Source organism: Catharus ustulatus, chromosome 4 (assembly GCF_009819885.2).
Source record: "Catharus ustulatus isolate bCatUst1 chromosome 4, bCatUst1.pri.v2, whole genome shotgun sequence".
NCBI lineage: Eukaryota > Metazoa > Chordata > Aves > Passeriformes > Turdidae > Catharus > Catharus ustulatus.
Genome location: NC_046224.1, coordinates 12,752,894 through 12,778,219, shown reverse-complemented (window position 1 = coordinate 12,778,219; position 25,326 = coordinate 12,752,894). Strand labels below are relative to the sequence as shown.

General features: G+C 36.4%; 1 protein-coding gene across 1 annotated transcript in view; it reads left to right on the top strand.

Moving 5' to 3' along the window:
* CCDC146 (coiled-coil domain containing 146) overlaps nucleotides 1-25,326 on the top strand; it is a 66,921-nt gene that overhangs the window by 27,729 nt on the left and 13,866 nt on the right. Inside the window, exons 3-11 of the mRNA XM_033057812.1 lie at nucleotides 2,595-2,677; nucleotides 7,419-7,625; nucleotides 15,349-15,406; nucleotides 15,943-16,116; nucleotides 16,701-16,774; nucleotides 17,780-18,007; nucleotides 19,268-19,454; nucleotides 22,708-22,803; nucleotides 23,823-23,993. Coding sequence (XP_032913703.1) covers nucleotides 2,595-2,677; nucleotides 7,419-7,625; nucleotides 15,349-15,406; nucleotides 15,943-16,116; nucleotides 16,701-16,774; nucleotides 17,780-18,007; nucleotides 19,268-19,454; nucleotides 22,708-22,803; nucleotides 23,823-23,993 — 1,278 coding nt within the window. The remainder of the gene's footprint in view (nucleotides 1-2,594; nucleotides 2,678-7,418; nucleotides 7,626-15,348; nucleotides 15,407-15,942; nucleotides 16,117-16,700; nucleotides 16,775-17,779; nucleotides 18,008-19,267; nucleotides 19,455-22,707; nucleotides 22,804-23,822; nucleotides 23,994-25,326) is intronic.

The following is a 25,326-nucleotide window of genomic DNA, read 5'->3' as shown; positions in this document are numbered from 1 at the left end:
ACATTAAAGTACAACTGATGTGGAATGGGACTGGAAGACTCAGCAAGTTAAGAATATTTATCCAACTGTATTCCAGACTCTAGATCTGAGATCCACCAGTATAATAAAATTACCTCAGTTCTTTTAAGGGCATTATGGTTAACACAGGACTGAAAAAAAGTCATCCTCAATTGCCATTTAAAGCCCTTTATTTCCTCACTTCTCCATCTTCTCACTTGCTCTTTTACTTTTCAGTGTAGCAATGTAATTAGTTACACTGAGGAGACCTACATTTCATCTAACCCAGCAGTGTGAGAGCTTCTGAGCAATAAAATGAAATGTGAGTGCATAAATACTGTTGTTTATTTTATCTTTAATGTGGGACAGCTGCCTTGAAAGAATTGCATATCTTTATATCAGGGGCATCATCTCTTATCTGGCTTTTTCATCACAATTAATACAATTTTTCTAGAGTAGGATCACATATTTGCTCCCTATTTCTTCCCCTCAAACAGTTGCTGCTTTGCCTTCTGCCCTCCCAAGAATCTTGGCTTTAATAACAAATCCTGGGACCAGGGTAGCCCAGTGCTGTCGATTTGATGGCTCTCCCAGTAATGCTGTGGTAATGGGAACTAAATACTGGTGAAACTTTCCAGGAGGTCTCGCTGCCTTTGACATGCTGGTATGCCATCCATGCAGTCTGTCTTGTGTAATCCTCACTGCTACAAGTCTTCACACTGCATGGGGCCAACCTTCCAGAAACAGAGCTCTTAGCTCTGAACTGAACTGAGAAATTAGGTGTGAAATCTGTAAGAAGTTTATGTACATAAAGAACACACAACCCTCAGGGCAACCAAGTTTATTTCTGTGGAAGCGTTGTCAAACATGATGTAGATCTACAGTGAGAACCTAAGCAGTAAAAAAATTGCAGCTCACAGGTACAGATCAGAGGAATGCGGGGAACGTACATTAGTGAGGTACCACACAAATAGGACAACTCTATCTTTATATGAGGCTAAGAAATAAATGGTTTGAGAAAGGGAAATGTTTGCTTTCTCACAGAAGACCTAGACAGTATTTTTAACTTAAGTGAACGGTATCTTTGATCGTAGAGAATGCCAAAATAAATATTTGAGAGCTGCTTATCTTTAATCTCATGCAAACAAATGAAAGGCAGGCCTTCTGTTCTCAGGGAGCAAAGATTGTCTGTGCTATCATGAAACGTCAGGGAGCAAAGACTGTGCTACCATGAAATATTTTGAAACAGATCTTCAAAAATACTTAAACAGTTATCAAGAAAATATATCCATCCTTTGACATATTGATGTGTATTCTGCTTCTTTTCTATAGGATTAGTTCTAGATGGTTTCCTCTGAAGGTTTAATTATAATTGCTGGGATTTTCTTGGTGCTGTAGTGATTTCACTTCTTATTTCAGGAGATCTGCATAATCACATTTCTTGGCAGGGTCCCACAGAAGTTGTAGATTTGACTTGCTGCCCCACAGGGCTAGCCATGGACTTTTATAGAGGTGGATCAGCTTACATTTTTTAATTGGATTTTACCTGGTTCTCCTGACTTGTGACCAAAGGAGGGGAAGAAAGGTTTCCTAAAGCAATATCACCCAGAAATAGTGTCACCAGCAGGACCAGGGCAGTGATTGTCCCTCTGCACTCAGCAATGGTGAGACCACATCTCAAATCTCATGCTCAGTTTTGAGCCCCTAACTACAAGAAGGACATTGACGTGCTGGAGCGTGTCCAGAGAAGGGCAGTGGAGCTGGGGAAGGATATGGAGCACAGGTCTGATGAGGAGCAGCTGAGGGAGCTGGGGGTATTCAGCCTGGAGAAAAGGAGGCTCAAAGTTGAACTTGCTGCTCTCTACAACTACCTGAAAGGAGGTGTAGTCATGAGGTCAGTGTATTCCCCCAGGTAACAAGTGATAGAACAGAAGGAAATTGCCTCAAATTGCACTGGGGGGATATAGATTGAATATTAGGAAAAATTTCTTCACTGAAAATGTGTGTTATAGTCAAGTGTTGGAACAGGCTGCTCAAGGAAGAGTTCGAGACACTATCCCTTGGAGGTGTTTAAAAGACCTGTTTGATCTTGGTGTTTGCTGAAGATCTGTACAGGCATGTAAGGTAATGTGTTCTGTTACCTGGGGATAATCCAGCTTTAGCCTAACTCCCTTTTTTACAACCCTACTGCCTGCAGAGACACTTTAAGCTTCAGTTTTGCCTGTGCAGGCCACTGGGTTTTACCAAAACTGAACCAGTTAAGCAATGTGAAAAAGAGGTTACTTAGAGCTTGAGTTCAAAGTCAAGACAAAGTTATCATGAAATATTTATTAATTAAGACAGATAAGAAATGGTATGGTGCAGGTATCACTGTAGTTGTGATAGGAACATTCTTTATGTTCTTATATTTATGCTTTGAATTGTTATATAAATAAGCAATTTTTTTCCTGTCTATTGGATTTGGTTGTGCATTTAATTTGTTATGTTACCAAAGTCTGTATAAACTGAAAGACTGCCAATACAGTTATAAAAAGTTGCAGCAGAATGAAAGTATTAGTGCTTAGGAGATTTCATAACTGTCTGTTTGCTTTCCATAGCTATTTTCTGCTGGAAAAATCACAGATACCAGAGTAGCTGAGCTGAAGGAACAGTACACCCTGTTGCATGAGGCTGTGATAAGGTATAATATTCCTTTTCAGACTTCCAGTAGCCAAAGAATTGTATTTTTAAAGTATTTTCTTCTCATGCTGAAGCCTAATTATCATTTAAGACTTTCTTTCCATTATAATTCATAAACAGGAGGCCAGAACACAAGGTTGAAAACCAGTATTATTTAATATGAATTTTCAAGATAATTTGGGGTACTTAAATACTTGTTGGAAACACATCTTTTTTTCTAATACAAACATAATAATTTTGTGAATGGATGTACAGACTGCAACAGGCAATTTACAAGTTTAAAATAAATATGTATTTGAAGATCCTGTAGCAAGAATTTTAATATATGAAAAGACTGACCTACTGAGCTGACATCATAGAGAGCAACTGAAAAAGCTAAAGGCTCGTTTCTAAGAAGGAAAATGAAACTGTCACTCCTAAATAGGTGTGAATTTTACTCTCTGAGAATGCTGTCACATGAGACAGGACTGCTCATAGATTTCGATTAGAAGCTTAAGCTTTGAAGTAAAATGAAATTTGTAAATTAGTCGTAGCAGTTGTGAGCCTGCCCTGCACCAGCACTTGCTGGAGGAGAGAGCAGAGATCATGCTCATAAAGCTGATGCCAGGCTTGGGCAGGGCATGTGTGAGTGGGAGGAGAGAGACAGAGAGGGACAAAGGGGGACACAGGTGTACCCAGTGAACAGTGTGTCCCAGAACACAGCAGTCCTACTAAAAATTCTGCAATACTACATTAGTATTTATTAATAATAATTTTTCTATTACATACAGGATACCTGTAATTATCAGCAAAATCAGCAGGATATTCCTGTTAAATTCTTGTAATACATACCTTAATAAGCATCGTATTAACAATATTTTATCCCACTTTCACTGACAGTCCAAATTAAAGACTTTATGGCAATTCTGTCATTGAAGCTAAAGCCTAATTTAAGTATTCTAAAACGAATTCAGGTTATACCTGCTTATTTGGATTATGCTGGGATTTGCTCTGCCTCCTGGCAGTCTGATTAGCAACAAGTGCAAAGTAATTTGAAAAAGGGTTCTCAAAGTACTGAAATATTAGTCTGCCTTGAGGATTGCTGAGTCTTCTAGTTTTGTCTTAATAAAATGGGCAGTTGGGATATGGTTCTGGCTCTATGAAACATCATGTGACTTTATTTCAGATTACTGAGATAGCAAATCATTCTGGGAAGCAAAATGAAAAACAACACTACTAAACCAGTTTGGGTTCCTAGAAAATACACGACTTTTCTAACTGCTCACATCTAAACATATTTTGTGAGGTTTGGATTAATTGATTAATTAATTTGATTAATTGAGAAGGTTTCTACCACACTGTTGTTCACTGAGCTGAAGCAGAAATCCAGTAGCTGCTAATTAGTTAATTTTTATCCAGTGTTAGTTTGAAAACAGTATTTCATTGGAAAAATAAAAACATATTCCTAAATGTTTTATGTATTTATACAGTATTCTTTTATACGGGACATTCATTTATGTAAAGGCAGTCCCTTTGTGTGTACAGCAAGTGGAATAGGGCCTGAGTGTAAACTGGACTCAGCTGTCCTTTCTGTCACACTTAAAACTAGCCTTAACAGAATGCACCAAAAGCATGAAAATATTAGATGGCAGAGCACATCTCTCATTCTTTCCATCATTCTCACAGGAGTATGAAATGGCCATACTTCTGTAAGAAAGTAGATCAGAGAACATGATGTCACATTGTGTATTAGATGCAGTTATGTGTCACAGCAGCAGAACACCAATGTGTGAACAAGCACCAATTCCCACAGATAAATTTCTCCTACTGCTCAAAGAAAGCAAGGGAAATCAATTATCAAAAATCAGTCATGATCTCCAGTATATTTTAAAGGCATCAAAAGTGGGATTCAGACACCAAAAGTGGGATTCAATTGTCCATATTAGTCAACATCAGTAGACATGCTCATCTGAACAAGGGACCGGGGGTCCCTCAACAGTCAACAGAAATAAATAGGGACCACACACTTCCTCCTTATTCAGATATCTGGAAGGGTCTGGTTTTCTCCATCAGCTGTAAGGACTGTCCTGGTGGTGAGTGCAGTATGTGTGTATATTCTCTTCCTTCAAAAACCCTTTCACAGAATCAATACTGCTTTTTAATTGTTTGTTCTTTGCTCTAACATGTGCAGTACAGTTCTGTGGATCAAGAACTTATTTTTTCCCATATTACAGTTGCATTCAATCCCTTTCCTAATTAATGCCCATCTGTCCTCATGTTGTTGCAATGCCCTATTAAGAAATGACACAGGATGAGGTTTTCAAGCTGTGTGTTTCTTCTTTCCTTTATTAACATATAAAAATCTCAAGAAAACCTTATACATCTGAAGCAGCACAGTTTCCTGTGACAGCTGTGCCAAACTATTGCAATTGATCTCTCTGATAGACAATACAGATTCATCTAATGTGATGAATGCAACTTCTCTATGTGCAGGTTGTTTCCAAGGCTGTTGCCAGTGTACACAGAGCTGTAAGTGTATAGTACAGTCCTCTGTTTAGTAGCAAATTTATTTCTTGCTCTCAGTTTGGCCTAATTTGGCATTCTAAAAGCTGAAAGATGTCACTTGGCAGATAACATCTTTGATAGTTTTCTTCAAAGTCTTAAGTGCTTTTGAATTTATATTTGCTGAGAACAGGCTATCATCCCATTGAGGTGCTGTCTCACCCATCCACTTTGTAGCAACACTGCATCTAAAGTTGGAGTATCTGAGCTTGTATGTGGCCCCTGAAAACCCATTTGGTCACTCAATTATGTGGCCTAGTTGTAGATTTTATTTACATTATCTCAGTTTAGGAACCTAATATGAATATTCTGATAACCCAGACTGGAAGATACGCAGATAATAACTAAGATTCATTAGCAAATTGGGAATTTTATTTTCTTAAGCATCTGCTAAATGGCTAATTATTTCACAAATTCAAAAGCTACCATATCAGACTGCACAAACTTAGTTTTGCAGTTGTGTAATTCTATATGGGTACATTATATGTGTACACATATATGGGTACATTGTATAGATGTGCGCTGATTTCTTCATTGTCTTTAATTAAATCAACAAGAAAAAATGCTGTTGGCATCTCCAGGGAGCAAAATGTAGATTCAACAATCAATTCTTGTTACTATTTTCTTTTTTTTATTATCTTGAAAAAAATCAATACTAAAAGTTTTGGTTTTATAAATTCACTTACATGTTTGTATAACTATGTAAAATGTATATGTTATGAAAGAATTGTGTTTGATATTATGTGTATAACTACAACCAATTATATTTTCTCCCACAACTGCATAGATTCAGTTATATTTAAAGATTTAAATAACATATAGAATCCAGTGTTAATAAGTCAGATTTTTTTTCCTTTAATATATATGTGTAAACATGTGAAATTATTTGTTCATGATGAAGGCACGCTATTATCTGTTGAAGTCTGCGATTTTCTTATTTTCTAGTTTAGAAAAAGGAAGTGATTATCTAGGGAGAAATGTTGCATGAATCAAAACTTTTTCTGCTATATTATTTCAGCTATGTTTGTGCAGTATAGTCAGTTTTATATTTTGTATTTTTATAATCATTTTACCCTCTTAACTCTTTCTTTAGTGTGTTATGTAATTTTGTTTTTCTGTTTAAACCACAAATATAAAATTTGAGCCAAAATTTATGTCTAGAGTTTCTCAATTTTTTTTCTCTTTATTTAAAAAAAAAAAGTATTGCACTGTATTTTTAATTACTAAAAGGCAACTGATAGAGTTCTTTATTCGCCATTTAGTACACCATTATATAAAAGTCATAATGTAGTAATGTTGAGGAGGCATACACAATATTTCTGTAGCATAAAGCATAGGTTTATGTGTGGTGCATTGTATGTGAGTTTTCATACTGTTGTTGTCTTTTAAGAGTTTTCCATAATAATCAATGTATTTTACTAACAGCCTTTAGGATGTTTCTATCTGTCACCACTCAGGTTCCTAAGTTATGAATTACATTATGAATACCAGTCTCCAGACATTGACAGGAGTTTGCTATTTCTGTGTAGCTAGTCTGGTGATACAAGTCAAATCAGATCATTGATCATTGATCTACAGTCCTTAGAATAAGCTTCCACAGATGTTCACAAACTTATTTTCAGCTTGTGTATCATTAAATTAATTATTTCAGATCTTGGTAGCACTGCAGCAGTAACAAGATGTAATTCATCACTGGGTAGATGTTCCAGTGTTTATTGAAAACTTTAAGTTGTCGTATAGGCCAGACTGGACCTTGTCCTGGTGAATACTTCACTTTTATAGGTTTCCACACTGAGTCAGATCTAGCCTTTGGCACTTCTTAGGATAAAATGGGTTTCCTGTCTCTTAATTCGTGTTTAGGAAGTGTTAGATAAATAAATTAGACTAAGTAACACTCTGTCATCTGGTTAAAATTAGATAAGATGAATCTCACTCCAGCTGTAGGTATGCAAAAACCCCACCCTGAGACCAGATCCCACTGCTCTCACGGCATCATAGGATGATTTGGGTTTGAACAGAACTCAGGAGGTCCAACCTCCTGCCCAAGGTAGGGTCAACTAGGAGGTCAGACAAGGTTATTCAGATCTTAGTTCCATCTCATCTTGAAAACATTGAATCAAATATTATAGATATGTATATAAGTATAAATATAAAGCTTTTGCTTCACATTGACTAGTTCTAAATTTGTCTATTTAATGTAGTTTACAGGAATCTGAAACCCAGCTGTTGCAGGAAGCCGAACGCCTGAGTGCAGAACTGGAACAACAATGTGAGCTGGAAAAAGCAGAACATCTCCCTGAAGAAACTTCCAGTGAAGCTTCCCAAATAAGGCAACAACTTCTTAGATGCCGAAACGAATACACTGCTGTTAAAGGAAGAGTGTATGAAAATCGGTTGAAGATAGAATGGTAGGTGAAAGTGTGGTCAAATGCTGCTAATTTAATCTTAGCTAATTTAAAAGATGATCAATAGAATAAAAATCAATCTCCTTTACGTTTTACATGGACACATTTCTTGATGGCTGTTGTCAAATGAATTGCCATAAACTTTCCCCAGTTACAGCAACATGTCAGTGATGAATAAATGGTGAGATTTGTAGATAGTTTTAAGTTTAGAACATGGATGGAGCTCTTTAAAATGCTGTTTAAAATTTACTACATTGCATGAATAATATTTAGGTAGGAAAAATTAACATGAACAATTCTGGTCTAGAACACCTTCAATACAAATGTTTGAAGTGTCTCAGAGATCTGCTGGCTTAGATTTTATGGAACAACGTCATAAATAGATGCAATGCTATTTTTAACATCAGTAGAATGGTGTATTCAAGTTTTTCTATTCAGGTATTCAGAGGGGAAGAAGTTCTTATATATTCTAATGTCAGAAAAATGATAAATTTGCTGTGAAAGAAGTGAAATCTTAACATTTCTCTATAAGGACAACAGTCCAGTATTAATTTGGTATTGTGTACATTTCAATTATCTACATACTTTATAGTAAAATTACAAGCAGAAGTATTGCATTTGTAAAAATATGTACCTAGGCAGATGAAATTAGATTTTTATTTTGTGGGGGACTTACTTTTTTTGCCCATCTTCAATCCAGCTGTAGTGTCACTGGTGTATGTAAATACAAACACGCAATGTCAGCATCTCAGCAGTTAAGATTATTATTCTGCAAGGAAATCATGAACACTGTACACACTGCATGGAGCAGGTTTTTCTGGCAATTCTTTCTTGATTTTGTTTTTTTTGTTTTTTTAGAGCCAAGTGTTTGCTCTAAGAGAAAAAGAAACTGAGAATGAAGCAAACTGGGAGTGGGAAAGAAACATGGAAAGCATCTGGAAAAAATTATTTGCTATGAGATAACTAAGAAACATGAAATTTCCTGAAATAATTATTAAATACAGAATTTATTGCAGTTTCCAAGCAGTCCAGAAATGAGGTCTTCAAAAGTATCACACTTTTTAACCATTTGTCTTCATATCTTTTGAATATTTTTCACTGATTTTGCATCAATTTCAAAAAAATTTATGAGGATTTATATGTTTAGGCAATATTTTCCCATTCTCTATTTTCTACCTCCAGTAAAATGAGAACTTTATTCTATACAAAATGCAATGTAGGTATTATTTCAATTTCACATTTACTGGATTAATTTTTATATGTGAACTGAATATCTTGCAGATAAAAAATCCACTTTTTGGGTTAGTCATGCAGTAAAAAATGTTCCTTCGTTGTAATAAGAAATGTATATCTTATGTATTGCCTGGGATCAAACCCAGCTGTACAGTCTGACCAGAGGTCTGTGAGGTGCATTATCTAATGGAGAACAAAAGTGCAACCCCAGCCACTTGTGATGTGGGGATTTCATGAGCCAAGTACAGTCCTCTGTGTTTGGGAATCCTCAGTTGACCCCTGTTCCTTTGAACTTCTGTCTCCTCCAGAACAAACTTCTGACATTGCAGCACGCTAGGCGAAGTGTTCCACAGATTAACTACGTAAGAGCTGCCACCTCCCTGCTTTTTTAACCTGGCTCCTACAGCTTAATTCAAACCCTGTAGTTCTTGTTTTGGATGAGACAATGAGCATGTTTCACTGCTGCAGAATGACTTGATAGGTCTCTTTTGTACAACCCCTGCCCCCTTTAATTTGCCTTTTTTTTTTTTTTTTCCAAACTCAGGAGCTACAGATTATTTAGTTGTTCCTTGTTTGGAATCTGTTTTATGCCTGATGGTAGCATTAGGTCTTACTTGTGTTGAGGGTGTGGAGTGAGAAGGATGTGCCTTGGTTACATGTGGATTTCCTTACTGGGAGAGAGATTCCAGAAATATTAAAGAGATTTTGAGTTGGACTAGTCTAAAATGAACAGGACTAGCAGAATATATGTGAAGAAAGGGTGAGTGAATGTAGCAGAGAAATGAGAAATGGACTATGAAGAAAACCAGATGATGGGTGTGAATACATTATTGTAATGGAGGGATGAGTTTGGTGCCTGTGAAAGACAGTGAAAATGAATGTCCAGAATAGAGTTGTGAGTAGCAGGTGATCTAATAGTAACACTGATGTAAAATGAAGATCTATAAGCTTGCTGGTTTTATCCAAAGAATAAAACAATGTTTTCTGAAATATCTGTGTGCACTGCCAATGCCACAGACAGAGGGGAGGGAAGCTGCATCCAAGGTATTAGAAGTTTGCTCTTAGGTTGCTGCTTGGTTTTCTTCATTTCTCAGGATAAAAAGTCATGGTTCAACCTCTCTTGGCCCTTGATCTCTCTGGAACACAGTTTCTCTTGTTGTCCAACTATGTTAATACAGTCCCAGCTGTGCTTGGCACAAGTAAATTTCTCTTTGGGAATTATGACTAATGACTGCTCAGTCTGAAAACAAACATGCTGTTTATTTACTTTTGTATGTATAGCAGACAGGGAACATGGAGGGGGAAAGATTTGAAGGGTTTATCTGTGTCACTCATCTACTGATTTATCCTTTTTTTAGAATGTCTACTCAGAACTAGTGCTGAGCTGGAAGTGAAACATCTGATCTTGTTTCCCTGGTTCTGCAGATCTCGTTCCCCTGTTTCTGTAAACCTTTATTTCTCTGAAGCATCCCTCTTCTCTCTGATGCCTTTGTTTCCTGCCTTATTTGACTTTTTCTGATATATAAGAGTACTTATCACCTTTTTTGCACTCAGATTAAAATCTGACGACAATGACATTTCACACTTGAGGAGCCATACAGATATGCCATAATATTAGTAAAAGTCTCAAGGTCTCTTAATAGTCCATACTTTTCTATCCCTATTTCATTTCCTATCTGCTTGCCTCTGTAAACAATTTTATCCAGACTTTTCTTAACAGCAGATTATATTTCATCTGTTTTAAATCTTCATTGTTCCAATGAATAGTCAACATTCCCAGAAAAAATGAAATTGCTTTCAGCATTGAAGCATCATCAGGTTTTCAGGAATTGTGTTACTTTTTTCGTAGTTTGAATAGGTATATGAGCTATTCCGTGTATTTCTTGACACGCTTCAGCCGTCAGGGAAGTTACCCTGAGGGTGACTGCATGGATGGGCTGTGTTCCCACTATAGGTATGTGCCTCCTATTCCAGTTTGTGACCTGTTCTGCCATATGGATGTACTGGGCTCATTGCTGGTGTGTCTGCCTAAGAGGGGGAGAACAAGGGTTGGAAGGATTTTACCAAGTTTGTAAAGCTTGGGCCACCATCCCAAAGTCAGAGCTGACTCTGGGAGTATTCTTCCTCTCAAAAAGTATTTGGCAAGGGTAATAGAGTAAAAGGAAAAAGAGTTATCTCCACTCAGTTCTGCTAAAATTGCATTCAGAGCCATGAAATTTCTTCATGTAATGGATAAGAAGCCTCAGTAAATAAGAATATAGACCAAAAAAATCAAATTAACAGAACAAGAAGGAAAGAATCAGTGTGATCAGCAATGATTTGTTCTGGTTCAAGGAGACTTTAATGTTCATGTGAGGCTTGGAGTTCTGGTTTATGAGACAAAATAAAGAAGACCTATTTTTTTTATTACACAATGGTATCAACATAGTTTATTGTTGAGAACTAATAAATATGAAATCTAAATCTATCATCTAAACAATTCATTTAAAAGTAAACAATTAATTTGTACTAAATTTACCTATAACAAGAGTTTGTGAGATTAAAGGTGCCTTATGCTTGAAAGCAATTTCATTTGAAAGCCTAGGTCCAACCTCTAGCTCTCACAGTGATTTGTTCAGGTAACAAAACAGCTCCTCACTGAAGTACTCTGTGCAACTGCATGCAAGTCAGGATTGCAAAACTGACTCTGGTCTTGTAGAAGCATTGCAAATAAAGAAAACTATTTCAACCCTTGTAATTATTTCTGTATTAGTCACTCAATAATTAAAAATTGAAAAGTTAAGCTGTTGTCCATAGCTTCTCTAGTAAAGAGTTACAGATCATAAGTAAAATAAATAGCATTACAGCTGAAATTGTTTTCAGCTGTTCTTGTGACTGCATTCTCTGGTACCTACAAACTAATTACAGCTCAGAGCCTTACAGGAAGCTCATGCTGGCAGCTTGTCAGCTGTGATAACTTCTACCTGTGGTCACTGCATTTTAGTTGTGAGGTTCTGAACACCTTCTATGGATTTCCAAGCAATCCCAGCTCGGAGAGAGTAGCTGAAGGAGTTCACTTTCTTGCATGATGGGACTTCTAATGATAACAGTGTTGTGGTTATTTTGTGAGCTGAGGCAGTGAAATGGACTTCTGTTGACAACTACATTTCTTCATCTCTCTGTCCTAATTTTGTTATTTCTGTGTCAGCTTGCAGCTGTAAATGTCTCTCAGGGAAAAATCTGGAATGTATTTTTATTAATGTCTCAGTTTTCCAACTGCCTTTTTTAAACTCATTACAACTGCATCCATGACAGCTTTTGGTGTACAGTACTGTTATTAGGCTTTATGAAAATAAGAAGAGCAATGTTAGAAACATTTGTACACTTCTGGGTTTTATCTTCTTTCCATTGTATGTATTAGAGGTATAATAACGATAAGAATAAAATCCACATGATATTGAAAAATACATCCATTAGGGAAGGACTATAAAATAATGGGAAATTTAAATGCCTAATGCCAGTTGCAGCTATTTTGTTTGTTGTCATTGATGTATAAGTAAAACAATCATAAGGTTGATATCCATATGACACAGATTAAAAGATTCACAGGCTAAATGGAAAGACCAAAATATCTCTCCTTATCTTACGTTAAGCTTCTGTGTTCATCTGTTGAATCAGAGACTAAACTTAAATTATTTGAAGAATCTTATTTGGTTTCTAAATGTGTGTTAATCACCCTGCCTCCCCTTTAGAGTCCACAGAGAGATAAATGTTATTTTCATCTGGTAATTTACATCATTCCAAAACAGACACCTGGTATGTGAGATGACCTGCCCTTTGGAGGTCCCAGTTTTTATTCCTGATAGTAAGGAAGCCCAAGATGTTAGCATAGGGCTGCCTGACTTCTGGCTATGGGCAGCTGGATCAAACTCATTGCTCAAAAGGGAGAGGTTTAGCTTCTTTCTTTTTACCCATTTTTTCTTTTCACACTTCCACTGGATTTTGTGTGGAAGTACTCGGTCTGCTTGCTGTTTAGGTAGCTTGGCCCTTGTCATTCACTTTTGCCTTTGTTTATGTCACAGAAAATGAAGTGTTCAAATCATTTTACTTTTACTGGATGGAAAAGTCTTTGTTGTGAAACTGGAATGGCTCCACAGGAATCTGTCCTCATGAGTGAGGAATGTGACAAAATGCAAACAGTGTCAACTTTGCTCTCCCTCCTGATCTTTGGTATTGCTCTTTTGATCGTCCAGCGTGATATGAAAGAGGGCACAGCACGGACTAATCACAAGCCATGCAGTAGCTCTTTAATCATTTTGCACAGGACTCGTTTAATAATATTTTGTGGCAGTCAAACAGTTATGGGAGTTTGTGCAAAATGGACATTCATTACCCTTAGTGTGATTAGGCCAGTCCCAAGCAGTTCAATTAGGAGTACTGCCAAAATGGGTTTGGAATATGATTTTTGAATTTTTGATTTTTATAAAAATTAATTTTATCAGTTTTGGGGGAAGATTGATTCAAATTAAACTTTTTTCTTTAAAAGATTTTGTTTTGCAAGCTCATTCACTCTGTGAGTGTTCAAACACTGGCATTCAAATTAGTTTTTAGACTTTACCAGTCCCTGTAGAGGCATACTTGTACTCTGCCCATACAAATATCATACATGCTGTATATGTGTCTATTTTCTCTTTGCTCTTCATCTGGAGTTTGCTGGAGCTTCTTATTCATAGGAGAGATGTTGTTTTGTTTTGTTCTGTTTATATTGCAACACCACCAACCCAGTTCTCTTTTTTCACAATTTCCTTTCCTTAGCTAGAAATATGTTGCCTGAGACTTCCAGGTATAAGCTTTACTCCTTTTGTTGGAGGATTCAAATATAAGAAAGAGTTTATTGAAAAAGTGGGGGTGGTGAAGTGGAGGAGGGAATCTTAAATCAGCACTGCTAAAATGTTGAGCATAAAGTCCTAGGGATGGTCCTCTCTGAGGTTGGCTGCTGGGAGACTGATCTCTGTTCCCATGACCACACACTTTCTGAAACCACCACCACCATGAAAGTCTTGCACTGCGGCTGGAAGGTTTCAGAAGAAAAAAATGAAATCGCAATCAGCTGCCTCTTTTCTGTATCAACCACATTATGAGATAACTGTAATAGCTGCTTTGAGTGGGTGGGAATGCTCAGGAGTCCCTTGCCATTGTTAGAGCTCCAAGTGACAGAACTGTTTATGGAAGTTTGTCCCTTTCTCTTAATGTTTCCCTAATTTAAAGAGTTATTTATTCTACCAGACTGCCCTGGGTCTCAACAAATTTGACCAGCATGTCCTTGCACTGGAGTTAGAAATATAAATTTAAGCACTGATGTTGATTCTTTGCTGGGACAGAGGATTTGTTTGTTCCACCTATTCCTTAGCTGCAATCTTTACTTCTTTATAGCCTGAGACTCTGGAATGTCACTGTAGGTACTAATTGCACTGCCCCCTTGTTCCCAGTGAATAGCACAGTGACTCAGTTAAGTTGTTTGGTTGTGATGGTGTACAGACTGCTGCAACCCATTTACCTCCTACCGGTGCAGAACTGTGCTGTGCATGCACTGGGGATGTAGAGATGCACCTTCAGTAAGGATCATTTTTTGTATTTGGCAGTATTTTCCTACCTGCTACCAAGAAGCTCCCTGTTGCAAATCCAACAAGCTTGTTGGTTGAGCTCCCTTTTTATAACCATTCATTCATCTTTCTCACAGCAGTGTTACTAAATACCCACAAGAGCTAAGAGCTTTCCTGTTTTTTCCTTTCTTCCTTCTTCACTTCTTTAGCATCTGTCCCTATTGTTGCCTGAAATTAAATTGCAATTTCATTTTGAATATAGGTTTAGATCACTGTGGCTATTCAATTTACTTTTCTACCATACTCCTTTGGCTTGGCCTATAACCCCTGCCACTGTTCAGGATTTTTCCCTACAGGATCCAGTCCAGATTTGAGGAACTTCACTTACATTTGTCTGAAGGGCAAATATGTATGTGGAAACATTCATTAAAAGAAGAAGGTTTTTCACTAGAAACAGCACTTTCTTTGATATTTGATGTCTTTGTGGCTATTTATTACCCCCTTCATCTTTCCTTTTGCCACATTTCCATGTTAACATTTTGTTTTTTGAGGCTGGGAGGAACTGTGAGTGTAGGGTGCCACTAGTAAAAGACAAGGGTGAGTAAGGCACGAATACCTCATTCATGCACCCCTGCAGGAGGTGGTCAGACTAGGAAAAATCAGGTTCAAATGTTTAGATATGTGCGCTATAGAAAAAGACGTGTGCACCTCCATATATACACCCAGTCCTTCAAGGACCCCCAGTCAGCAGCCAGCAAACTTCCTTTAAATCTGAGCACCTTTCATGCCAGTTCTCCATGTGTTTTAGTCTAACACAGGATAGGCTTTCATACTTTCTTACCACTTGCTATATTACAGTAATGATTATTCTATTACTAATATATTTGGTTCTGCTTTGGTTTTTACTGTAGTTTGCGAGAAGAAAAAAAGCTTCTGGAAAGTGAATATGAAAAAATTTCAAAAGAGAAGGTAGGTACAGAACATGAGAAAAGCAATGTTTTATGTTCCATCAACTAACATATTAAAAAAAATCACTGAAAATGTTTTCTCAGTGTGCATTTTTAGAGTTTACTTAAAACAGAATACATAAAAAATTAGATTTTAAAATAAATAGATTTTATAGGCTATATTATATCATTCAATTCTAGGACAAGCAATAAATAACTGATTCAGAAAATATCTGTATTTTTTTGTTTGCTCAAGAAAATGTTTCCTGTATTCAGCAAGTGGATACTGTGAATGAAAGCTGCAGGTTTTTGGTTCCAGGGTGTGAACATGAAAAATACATTTGTAGTCATAAATTCTGAGTAATATATCTGGCTTTGTTGGAAATAAAATTCTGTTAGTGTTGATTGAAGAAACACATATCTGGTAAAATATACATTTCATATCTTGTCACTAAAAATGTTGTTGTCGTTCAGTGTTAGTGAGTCTGTATTATCAGAAGCCTGCAAAATGTAAAAGAGAAAATACAATTAATCTGGTCTTTTATTTTATTTTTAAAGAAAGACAATAAAATTAAACGGTTGAAAGAAAATTGTGATGAGCTCAGCAAAGAAGTAATCCAGAGGAAAGCAGAAATTGATTCAATAAAAGAAGCTGTTTCATCAAAGGAAAAACTGATATTAACAGATGAGGAAGAAATGGAAAAGCTTCAGGAGATGCAGACTATTTTAAAAGTAACACAAAATTAATTGTACCTATGTACCTGTGAGTGCGTGTGTGTATATGGGTATGTTTTTTGCCAAAAGGAGCAGTGAGTTTTCTTGGTATTGTCATTCCAAATTCATTATGTCATTGCATTAAATATTAGACCATTTCCCAATAGGTGTGAAACATGCTGCTGTGCCATATCCTTATTACTCCTTTAGGAAATACTAACAGTCATGGTTTAGATTAAAAAGTGGTTTCTATAAAGACATCTTAGTTATGTTGTGTTATTGTAGGTTACTCTGATTACAATTAATACAGATTTATGCTGAGAACTACCAACATACCTGGGTCTACTTCTTTCCATTGTATAAATGGCATAATAAGATTAATATTAATAATATTCAAGCATAATTTTTATCTTGAAGATATAATAAAATTATAAACATCAGTGTTTACTTTTAAAAGTGGCTGCTACAATTCTCTGGGGAAAACTCAAAGAATTCAATAATGTTTCCTACTGATTTTCACAGCAGTTTTAAATGAATATTACTGCTATGAAAACTCATCAGCTTTTGAGGCTATTAATCAAACCTTTGTGTTTTGTTACTAGGCTGAGCTAGTTAGGATCCTTGGTGTTCCAAAGCAACTTGCAAAAGAAACTGAGAAGTTGAATCAGAAAAAAATGTATGTTTTTAATATATAATTCTATATACAATAGTATATATATGTATGACTTCTTCTCATCCCTTGGCTATGAAATTATTGAGCATGGTTGTTGATTAAAATTAGGATCAACATTTAAGCTAACCCTTCCACAGCTGACATTGTAGCCTGAGCTAGAAACCCATTCTCCCTTGGTCCTGTACTCCTGACATGAGTTGCAGTCTCTAATGCTTCATCAGAGGAAATGCAAGCCAGCAGCCAGCCTTTTCTTTCTCTCTTGTGAAGCTGGGGTTCTTATCCTCTGAAGCATGGCATGTGGTGTTTTCTCTAAGTGTAAAATCAAATTAGCACTGTGTAGTTTCAGCCAGGTCATTCACAGATCCCAGTGGACCAATTGCCATCCAGATGAATGATGAGTTTTGTACTCTTGTGCACAGGGCTGCACTGAAGTTTGTGTCTCCTGCTTCCAGTCCCTATCTGTAACATGTAAACTCTTTGACTGTTAAATTTCTCAGGTTTAAAACTTTCATGATGGCTTTCTTCTACATTTTCCTTGCTACTCTTCTTAATGCAACTCTGCCATCATAAATCTTAAGTTTGCCCTATAGTGTTAGACAAGCAATTTCTAAAACCTGTATTGTGCAGATTACTATTAATGAAGTATTAAAATGAGTATTTATATTTATGTCACATCATAGAATAAACAAACCAGAGTTCCCAGTCTTAGGAAGAATATTTAGAAGTGTCACACCCATGTACCTACTAATGTTGACAGAAATCAATTTACTCGAACTGTTTTTAATATTGTCATGGTGCTAAGCTGTCAGTTATCCCCATGTCTATCTGCAATTTTATTGTTGGACTATATTGGAATTTGAAGGTTTTCACTGTCTGTTTTAACAAACATTTGACATATGTTGTTGTGAAATTATTTTGTATGTCCACAAAAACTGACAACTTATATTTTTCTTTTAAATTTGCATGTGAAAATTTAACCCTTACTGCTTTATTAAAATATATCCACAGTGATGCAGAGAAGAAGAATGAAGCCCTTAATGACCAAATAGAAGAATTGAATAGAATCCTGAAAGCCACTGAAAAAAAGACTGCAACGATTTTGCAAGAAAAAGAAGATGTAATGAAGGAACTGGATGAGAGACAAACTTTGATACAAAAGAATGAACGTGAATGCATTTCTTTGAATAAATTACTAGAAATTGGTGCAGAGAAGGAATTGGCTGTCCTATCAGACAGGTTAGAATAAGAGACATGAACCATGTGGAAAGCATGAATGATTCTCTATTCTCAAAACTCTATTTCTTTTTTCTGCTGTTGCTTCTATTTTCAAGTTTTATGATGCAACCCGTGCAAATGATAAATGATCATACTTGGTTATCACTTCAGAAATGTTTATATAAAAATTTAGAATCTGGAATCTAGGATTTGGCTTGAATAAGAATATCAAAAAGCATAAGCATTTTATAAAATCCTGTGAGATTTTGCTCTTAAAAGTGAAATATTTTAGAGGGTTTTTTTCTTTAGTGCACATATTTTCTTTCCTGTGTAACCCACTGAAAGTAAATTGAAGAAGAATTAAGTACAGTAATTTCATTACTATAAGGCGCACTCTTTTGACTAAAATTTTGGCCCGAAGCCGGAAGTGTGCCTTATAGTCCGGTGCACCTTATATATGGTCAAAAGTTCGGAAATTTGCCAACCCAGAAGTGTGAACCGCGAGCTACGAGGGGAGCAGGCAGGGCCACGGCTGCAAGGTGGAGGCGGGGCCATGGGGCCGCAGCTGCCGAGTGGAGGCGGGGCTTCGGCCAGCACCTGCGCGGGGGGAGCTGGGGGCGGATCCTTGCTTCAAAAAAAAAGTGCCCCTTATGGTCTGGTGTGCCTTATATAATGTACAAAGTTGTAAAATCTACCAACTCCCAGAGGTGCACCTTACAGTCCGGTGCGCCTTATGGTCGTGAATTTACTGTATTTCATTTTCAAATGAGGATCATAGATGTCTGCCCTCATGTAGTCCTGAATTTCAGTGGGGATTGGTTAATCATCTCTTTAATATTCCCTTCAATTGTGCTTTTATATTTACTTGGTAAAGTAAAATAAACTGTTAGGTTGAAGGCAAGTTTCCAATGATCCCTCCTTTGCAGAAGGAGATGTATAGTTGTAATTCTGGCCATTTCCTCAGCAACAGTGCTTTTGCCTTTCAAGCTTTGTATTAAGGGCCCATAGCATCTTATTTTGAAATGTTCCCTCATACTTAAAAATATGTTTACTTCTTTCTATATGTACTAGATTCCCTAGAATGTTTAGAACAGACTGTGAGACCTCACTGACATAATTAGGGTACTGCCACCTTTTTAGGTAATTTTTGTCAGTAATTTACAAGTTTGTCTTGCTAATCCATAGTGATGAGGTACTCAAAACCCATTAAAATAGTTGTGTCTGTTTGCATATATGCCTTTATTAAGTTACCTGTTTCTAAAATTGTGTCTTTCTATTTAGACAAATTCTGGAAAATAATTTTAATAAATGTATCTTCGAGAGCAAAAAGCAGCAAGATATTCTCAGTCACCATCAAACACAGAAAGATAAAGAACTGAAAAGTCTAAAAAAGATAGAGTTACAACTGAAAGAGATTTGGGATTCCTTGGAAGGAGATAAGGCAAAGCATAGAAGACTCAAATCAGAGGTCTGTATGAATGCATTGATCATTAAGATTGTGAATTTTCTTCTAAGAAATACTTGTATGAAATCTCCTGACAGTCCTCCAAGGGGAAGGGAGGGAAGACCATTATTTCACTTCCTCATTTCCTTTTTGCTTTAGTATTTTGCCCATTCCTCTTTCAATAATGCTTTACTCTTTTCTGTTTTACTTAGTCTTTTGAATATGGTAATTTTAAAGGAAGTAACATTCTGCTTGTTTATTCAAAGCATTTTCTTTCTTTTCTGCATCCAATTATTTCTTAAAAAATTGTCTATAATTTCTTAATATTTTTCTTCTCTCATCACTGGTTTTCTCATTCTCTCTTTCTCCTATATTTGCTCCTTGCTCAGTCTAGATTCTGAATCATATAAAATTAATCTTGTTTAGTCAGGTGAATTTTTTTTCACAGCAGTTGATATTTCCTACCTTGACACTGTCTTTCAAATTTTTCTTGTTCCTTCTAAACAATTCAGGCCAGAAGAGAGTCTTACATAATTGTAGAGTTTTAAAAAATAGCTATACTTATCAAAACTCATATATACTTAGCTTTGCTATTTAAACAAGTCCAATTATTACTAATAATATTTAATGTTATTTAAAATATTTTTGTATGCCTTAAAAATATTTTTTTATGCCTTGAAATTCCTCCTGAATTCACATGTGTATTACCTAGTAATATAAGTTCACCTCAGAGGAGGGAGCAAAGCTCTATAATCACACAACAAAGTTTTGGATTGAATTTCCTTAAACAATTATTAAAAGGCTGACTCATATTCCGGACTTTGATCTTAAAGCTTAAAAAGTTTCTGTTCAGTATCAGCTAAAAGAATCTGGGAGATGGTATTTTTTCATGTGTTCCATTGAGGAAATGTTCCTGGATGGAGAACCACAATTGTTTAAAAACATGTAATGCTAAAATCAAATTCCATAACTCACCAGCAGCTGTGGTTAGAGTTCACAGTCTGGGATGAGATCCAAACCCATCCCAGCCCAATTCCTTCACCCTGTGGAAGGAAAAGACCTTGTATGTATCTTACAAATACCATTGTCATAGGAGTAGGGGAAAAGGAATGCCATGAGAGACAGAAGTGGAATTCTAATCAGTGTTTTACTCCAGCAGCTGTAGGATACCACTCTAATGCAGTTAGGCCACAGCAACAGAGTTGGGTTCAGCCCATCCTCCCATGTTCAATGTTTTCTCTGATTCCTTTCCTGACTCTGTTATAAGAGCAAATGTGAAGTCACTGCTCCTCTGCAGAGTGGCCAATTGAAATACAGTACTGCAGAGAGTCAAGTGGTTAGTTTGATTCTGCTTGGCTTTTGCTATATTGGGACAATTTTAATTTGTAAGACTTGGAAGCACACCAAGCAAAAATTAAAAACCAGTATTTTAAGTAGATAAAATTTCTTTAACTACTTAAAACTACTTAAAACATTTCTAAAACTACTTAAACCACATTTATTCATTGTGATTCAAAGTGAAAAAAAATCACAAGAATTAATTGTTTGTATAAATATGTGATTGCAGAAGCAGCAGTACATCAGTGTGGTTCCCCAAATTTCTTCTTTTGAATCATATGCTAAGTGCAGAACGACTGGTTTGTAGAATAAGGAAATTACAGGAACGCTTCCCTCAAATGTGTTTTTCCCGTTCATAAGTTGTGAAAGGTCAGCTATTGCTAAACACCAACATTGTGTGTGAAAGAGAACTGCTGCTGCTCTCCATGTGGACCTCTCTTTGGTCAGGCCAATGCAGAGACAGCCAAAAGTGCCTAAGTGTAGCCCTGTCTTACATGAGCAAAAGTCCTGAATGGATTAAAGAAGATTATGTGAGCTTTTTACCTTTACACAGCAGAAGTGGTAACTAAGATATGTTCCACAGAAAAGCTGTTTTTGGTCCCAACACAAGACTGAAAGTCACTTTCTTAGGACAGGCTTTACTGACATTTTAGTAAACCTAATTAAATCAAATCTCAGAGCTGGCAGCTGCAACTGAAGTAACTCTTGTTTCCCTTTCCCATAAAACAAGCGAACAGCAGTTAATTTTACAATACTATCACTGAAGTGAAAATAACGAGTGCAAAACATCTACCTATCAGTATTGATTTATACATCTGGTTGAGATCTGAGCAAGATATCACAGGGTTGTGTGTATTATCTCTGAATATCTTCCAAGTGTGTTGATAATTTATTTTTTTCCCATCCATATGAATTACAGATTTGCAATTAGAATCATTTGGGTTGGAAGGGACCTTTAAAGGTCATTTGGCTCAAACTCCTGCAGTAGGCAGGGGTACATTCATCTAGACCAGGTTAGTCAGACCTCAATCCAACCTGGCCTTGAATGTTTCCAGAGATAGGTCATCAACCACCTCTCTGGGAAACGTGTGCCAGTGTTTCACTACCCTTGATAAAATAAAAGTCTTCCTTTTATCTAATCCTCCCTCTTTTATTTTAAAATCAATATCACTTGTCCTATCACAACAGGTCCTGCTAAACTGTTTGTCACCATCAATTACACAGAGACAATATATGCCTTCATAGTTAGCCTGATGCATTTATTTCTTGCTTTCTTACTACCGTAAAGAATTTTTAAGTGAAGTTAATCACAGTGAGGCCAGTACAGCTTTTTGTCTTACGAGTTATATCGTGCAAGTAGCTGTAGTGAGATTGATCAGATATATTTTAATCAGAGGTAAGGGTTTTTATGTATTCCCTCACATACTTAATGTTAAAATCTGATTGAATAAATGAATTTTCCCATAATGTACATGAAAAAATAATACATAAATGTTTGTGTCAATAGCTTTGACTTTTTAGAGTAATGAAAATCCTACTGTAGTGATAAAAGGAAAAAAATCCTGATGTCACTATGCAGATGTGAACTCTTTTTCTTCCTTTATTAAGTTCAGAATTTCACTCTGAAAATCCTCTGTGAATTTAGGTGACATTTTTATATACGCTTTCTGTGTTTATTGTTTTTTTAATGACAGTTTTGTTGCTGAACACAATAAATTTTCTAAATGCATGAAGTTTAGTGTTCACAGTTCTTGAAAGAAAAATTTGAGAAACTTCAGTAAGTTACTGAGGAACCCAATGAAGCATTCTTGTACTAGTGATTATAAGAAGAGAGAAATTTAGTTTCTTAATTTGTGTAGCTACTTCTAATACAGTATCTGCAGTTTACATTTTCCTCATTTTTTGTTTGCATCACTATGTGCTTGATTTATTTTTGTAGGCAGAAATTAACTCAAAAAAAAATGCAGTACTATTAGAAAGACGACAAGAACTGCAGGAGGAGATTGAAATGATCAAGAGAGGTTTAGCTGAACAGGTGCTGAGTTCTGCTTTCTCATATTTTATCATTTTGACAGTTGGTTTTCTATCAAGAGAATAAAGGGACTGTTTGAAGAAAAAAATAATGGGAGTTTCTAGCTGCAGCTTTCTGATGAGAAAATGCAATAGTCTTTGTTAAATTTTAAAGACCACTTGTCTTTTATTTTTAAAAACATTTTTTTGTGTTACTGGCCACATACTAGAAGGTAGAAATCAAATCTACTTTCTAGTTTAAGTCTTTCCAAATGTTGTTGATGACACTGCAGCTAGAAATATATTGTTATAGATTTCCTTTGGATATTAAACCATGTCTTGTTGCAACAGTAAAAAATGAGCATTTGTACATTAAGATTTTTCATCTTCACAGTTCTGTCATTTGTGGATGTCTGTCTGTAGGCAGCACAGCCATACAGAGTGTGGAAATGCAGTTACCTGCATTATGAGAGCATTAATACTTGCCACTACATAAATGACTTTTTAGGAAGCAATCTATTTCAGAAATGCATTCTGAAGGTCAAACTACCTTGTCTTCTTGCCCTTATATCCATTTTCTTTGTGTGTTTTGTTTGAATTCATTAACATTATCAGGTGGTAATCCACTTGTATTTGGATACATATGCATTCCAGTACCTCCATGTCATTCTTTGGAATGTGTAACCTGTGTGCCACGGACAGGCAGCAGTCAGTGGAGCCTAGGAAGCTTCCATTCACCTCCTCCTGAAGACCTGACACTGAACTTACTTAAAGATTATATAGCTATAAAGATCCATTCTGTCCAGTGGACAATAGCTGAAAGATATTAGACTGAGGAACATAAATGCTCCTAGGTGATAATATATTCTGAAATGTTATTATATGGATTTTGCATAGTGTTTTAAAGCAATAATTTATTACAGTTTTAAATCTATGTAGTCTGTATATTTGTTTACGTTGCAGATAAACCCAAAGTATTTCCAACTTTGGGTTTGCCAACACAGATATGTTGTTGCATTAGGGTTTAAATTTAATCTTTTCTAGGAAATTATATCAGACACGGATGCCCGCGTGTTAGAAGAATGCATTGCTGCAGAAAACTTGCTTTTCAAAGAGCAGGAAAAATGCAGAAATGAGTTATCTGCACTTACACAACTGGTTTGTCTCAGAGCTGATGAGAGGCAACTGAAATGCAGAAATGTTCAGAAAGCCAAGGTAAAAAAATTATATATTTGAAAGACTGTGAGGGGAGCCCTGTGGACTCATTTCCCACCCTAGTTTTGAAGTTCCATCAGAACATTGGAAACTCACTATACTGTGGTGTTTTATTGGCAATTTGTGGTGCAGTGCAGTATATTAAAATAGTACTCCTTAATTGAAACGAGCTTTTTGAAAGGACATTTAGAGTGTGCCCAAAGGAGGGCAACAAAGATGGTGAGGAGTGACTGAGGTCACTTGCCTCGAGGAGAAGCCATACAAGGAGTGGCTGAGGTCACTTGGTCTGTCTAGCCTGGAGGAGGCTGAGGGGAGACCTCGCTGCAGTTGCAGCTTCCTCATGGGGGGAAGAGGGGCAGGCACTGATCTCTGCTCTGTGGTGACAGTGACAGGTCCTGACGACATGGCCTGAAGTTGTGTCAGGGGAAGTTTAGGTTCAATATTAGGAAAAGGTTCTTCCCCCAGAGGGTGGTTGAGCACTGGAACAGACTACACAAGGCAGTGGTCACAGCACCAACCTGCTTCTAGAGTTCTAGAAGCATTTGACAATCTCTTGTGCAGATGGTATGACTCTTAGGAATGGTGGCATGCATGACCAGGAGTTGATCTTGATGATCCTGGTGAGTTCCTTCCAACTCAGCACATTCTGTGATTCTGAGACTGTGATTTTCTTTCAAGCCCATGGGATAAAAAAAAAAATAAAAATTAACAATTTGAAAGAAAGAGGCAGAGTAGCAGACAACCTCACCTGAGATTCTCAGAAGTAAAACTCTGTGATTTATTTTACAAATACATGAACATTAGAAGATTCTGTTACATAGACAATAAACTGAACTACTACTCATTCCATAGTGAGGCAGCAATTTCTATTTTCCTGTTACATTTCAAGGCATAAATAATTATACTGATATAGAGAAAGAAGGAAAGAAAACTTTTCCTATGACTACTGGTATTTGCTGCCTGCATTTTTCTGGTGTGACACGTGCTGTGATGTCACACAGAATTTACTAAATGCTAAGTTGCTATATGGGATTGATGTTTCCAAAATGTATGTCTATAATCAGATAAATTAGATTAGCTACTCTTCTGCCATCTTGGGACACTCTGTCTATAAAAATAAACAAACATGTCAGGCTTTGTACCTTCAATAAAATCAGTCCATGAACAAATAAAACAAATAAAATAATACAAATTCAGGAACACACATTCAAGCCCATAGTTGCAACCCATCATCCACCAACTTTCCTTAATACCAATCTCCTCCTCCTGATACCAGTGGGAGAGGAGAAAAGGCCTGTTGATTTAAGATTGATGGCCCAGGCTATTGGGGACT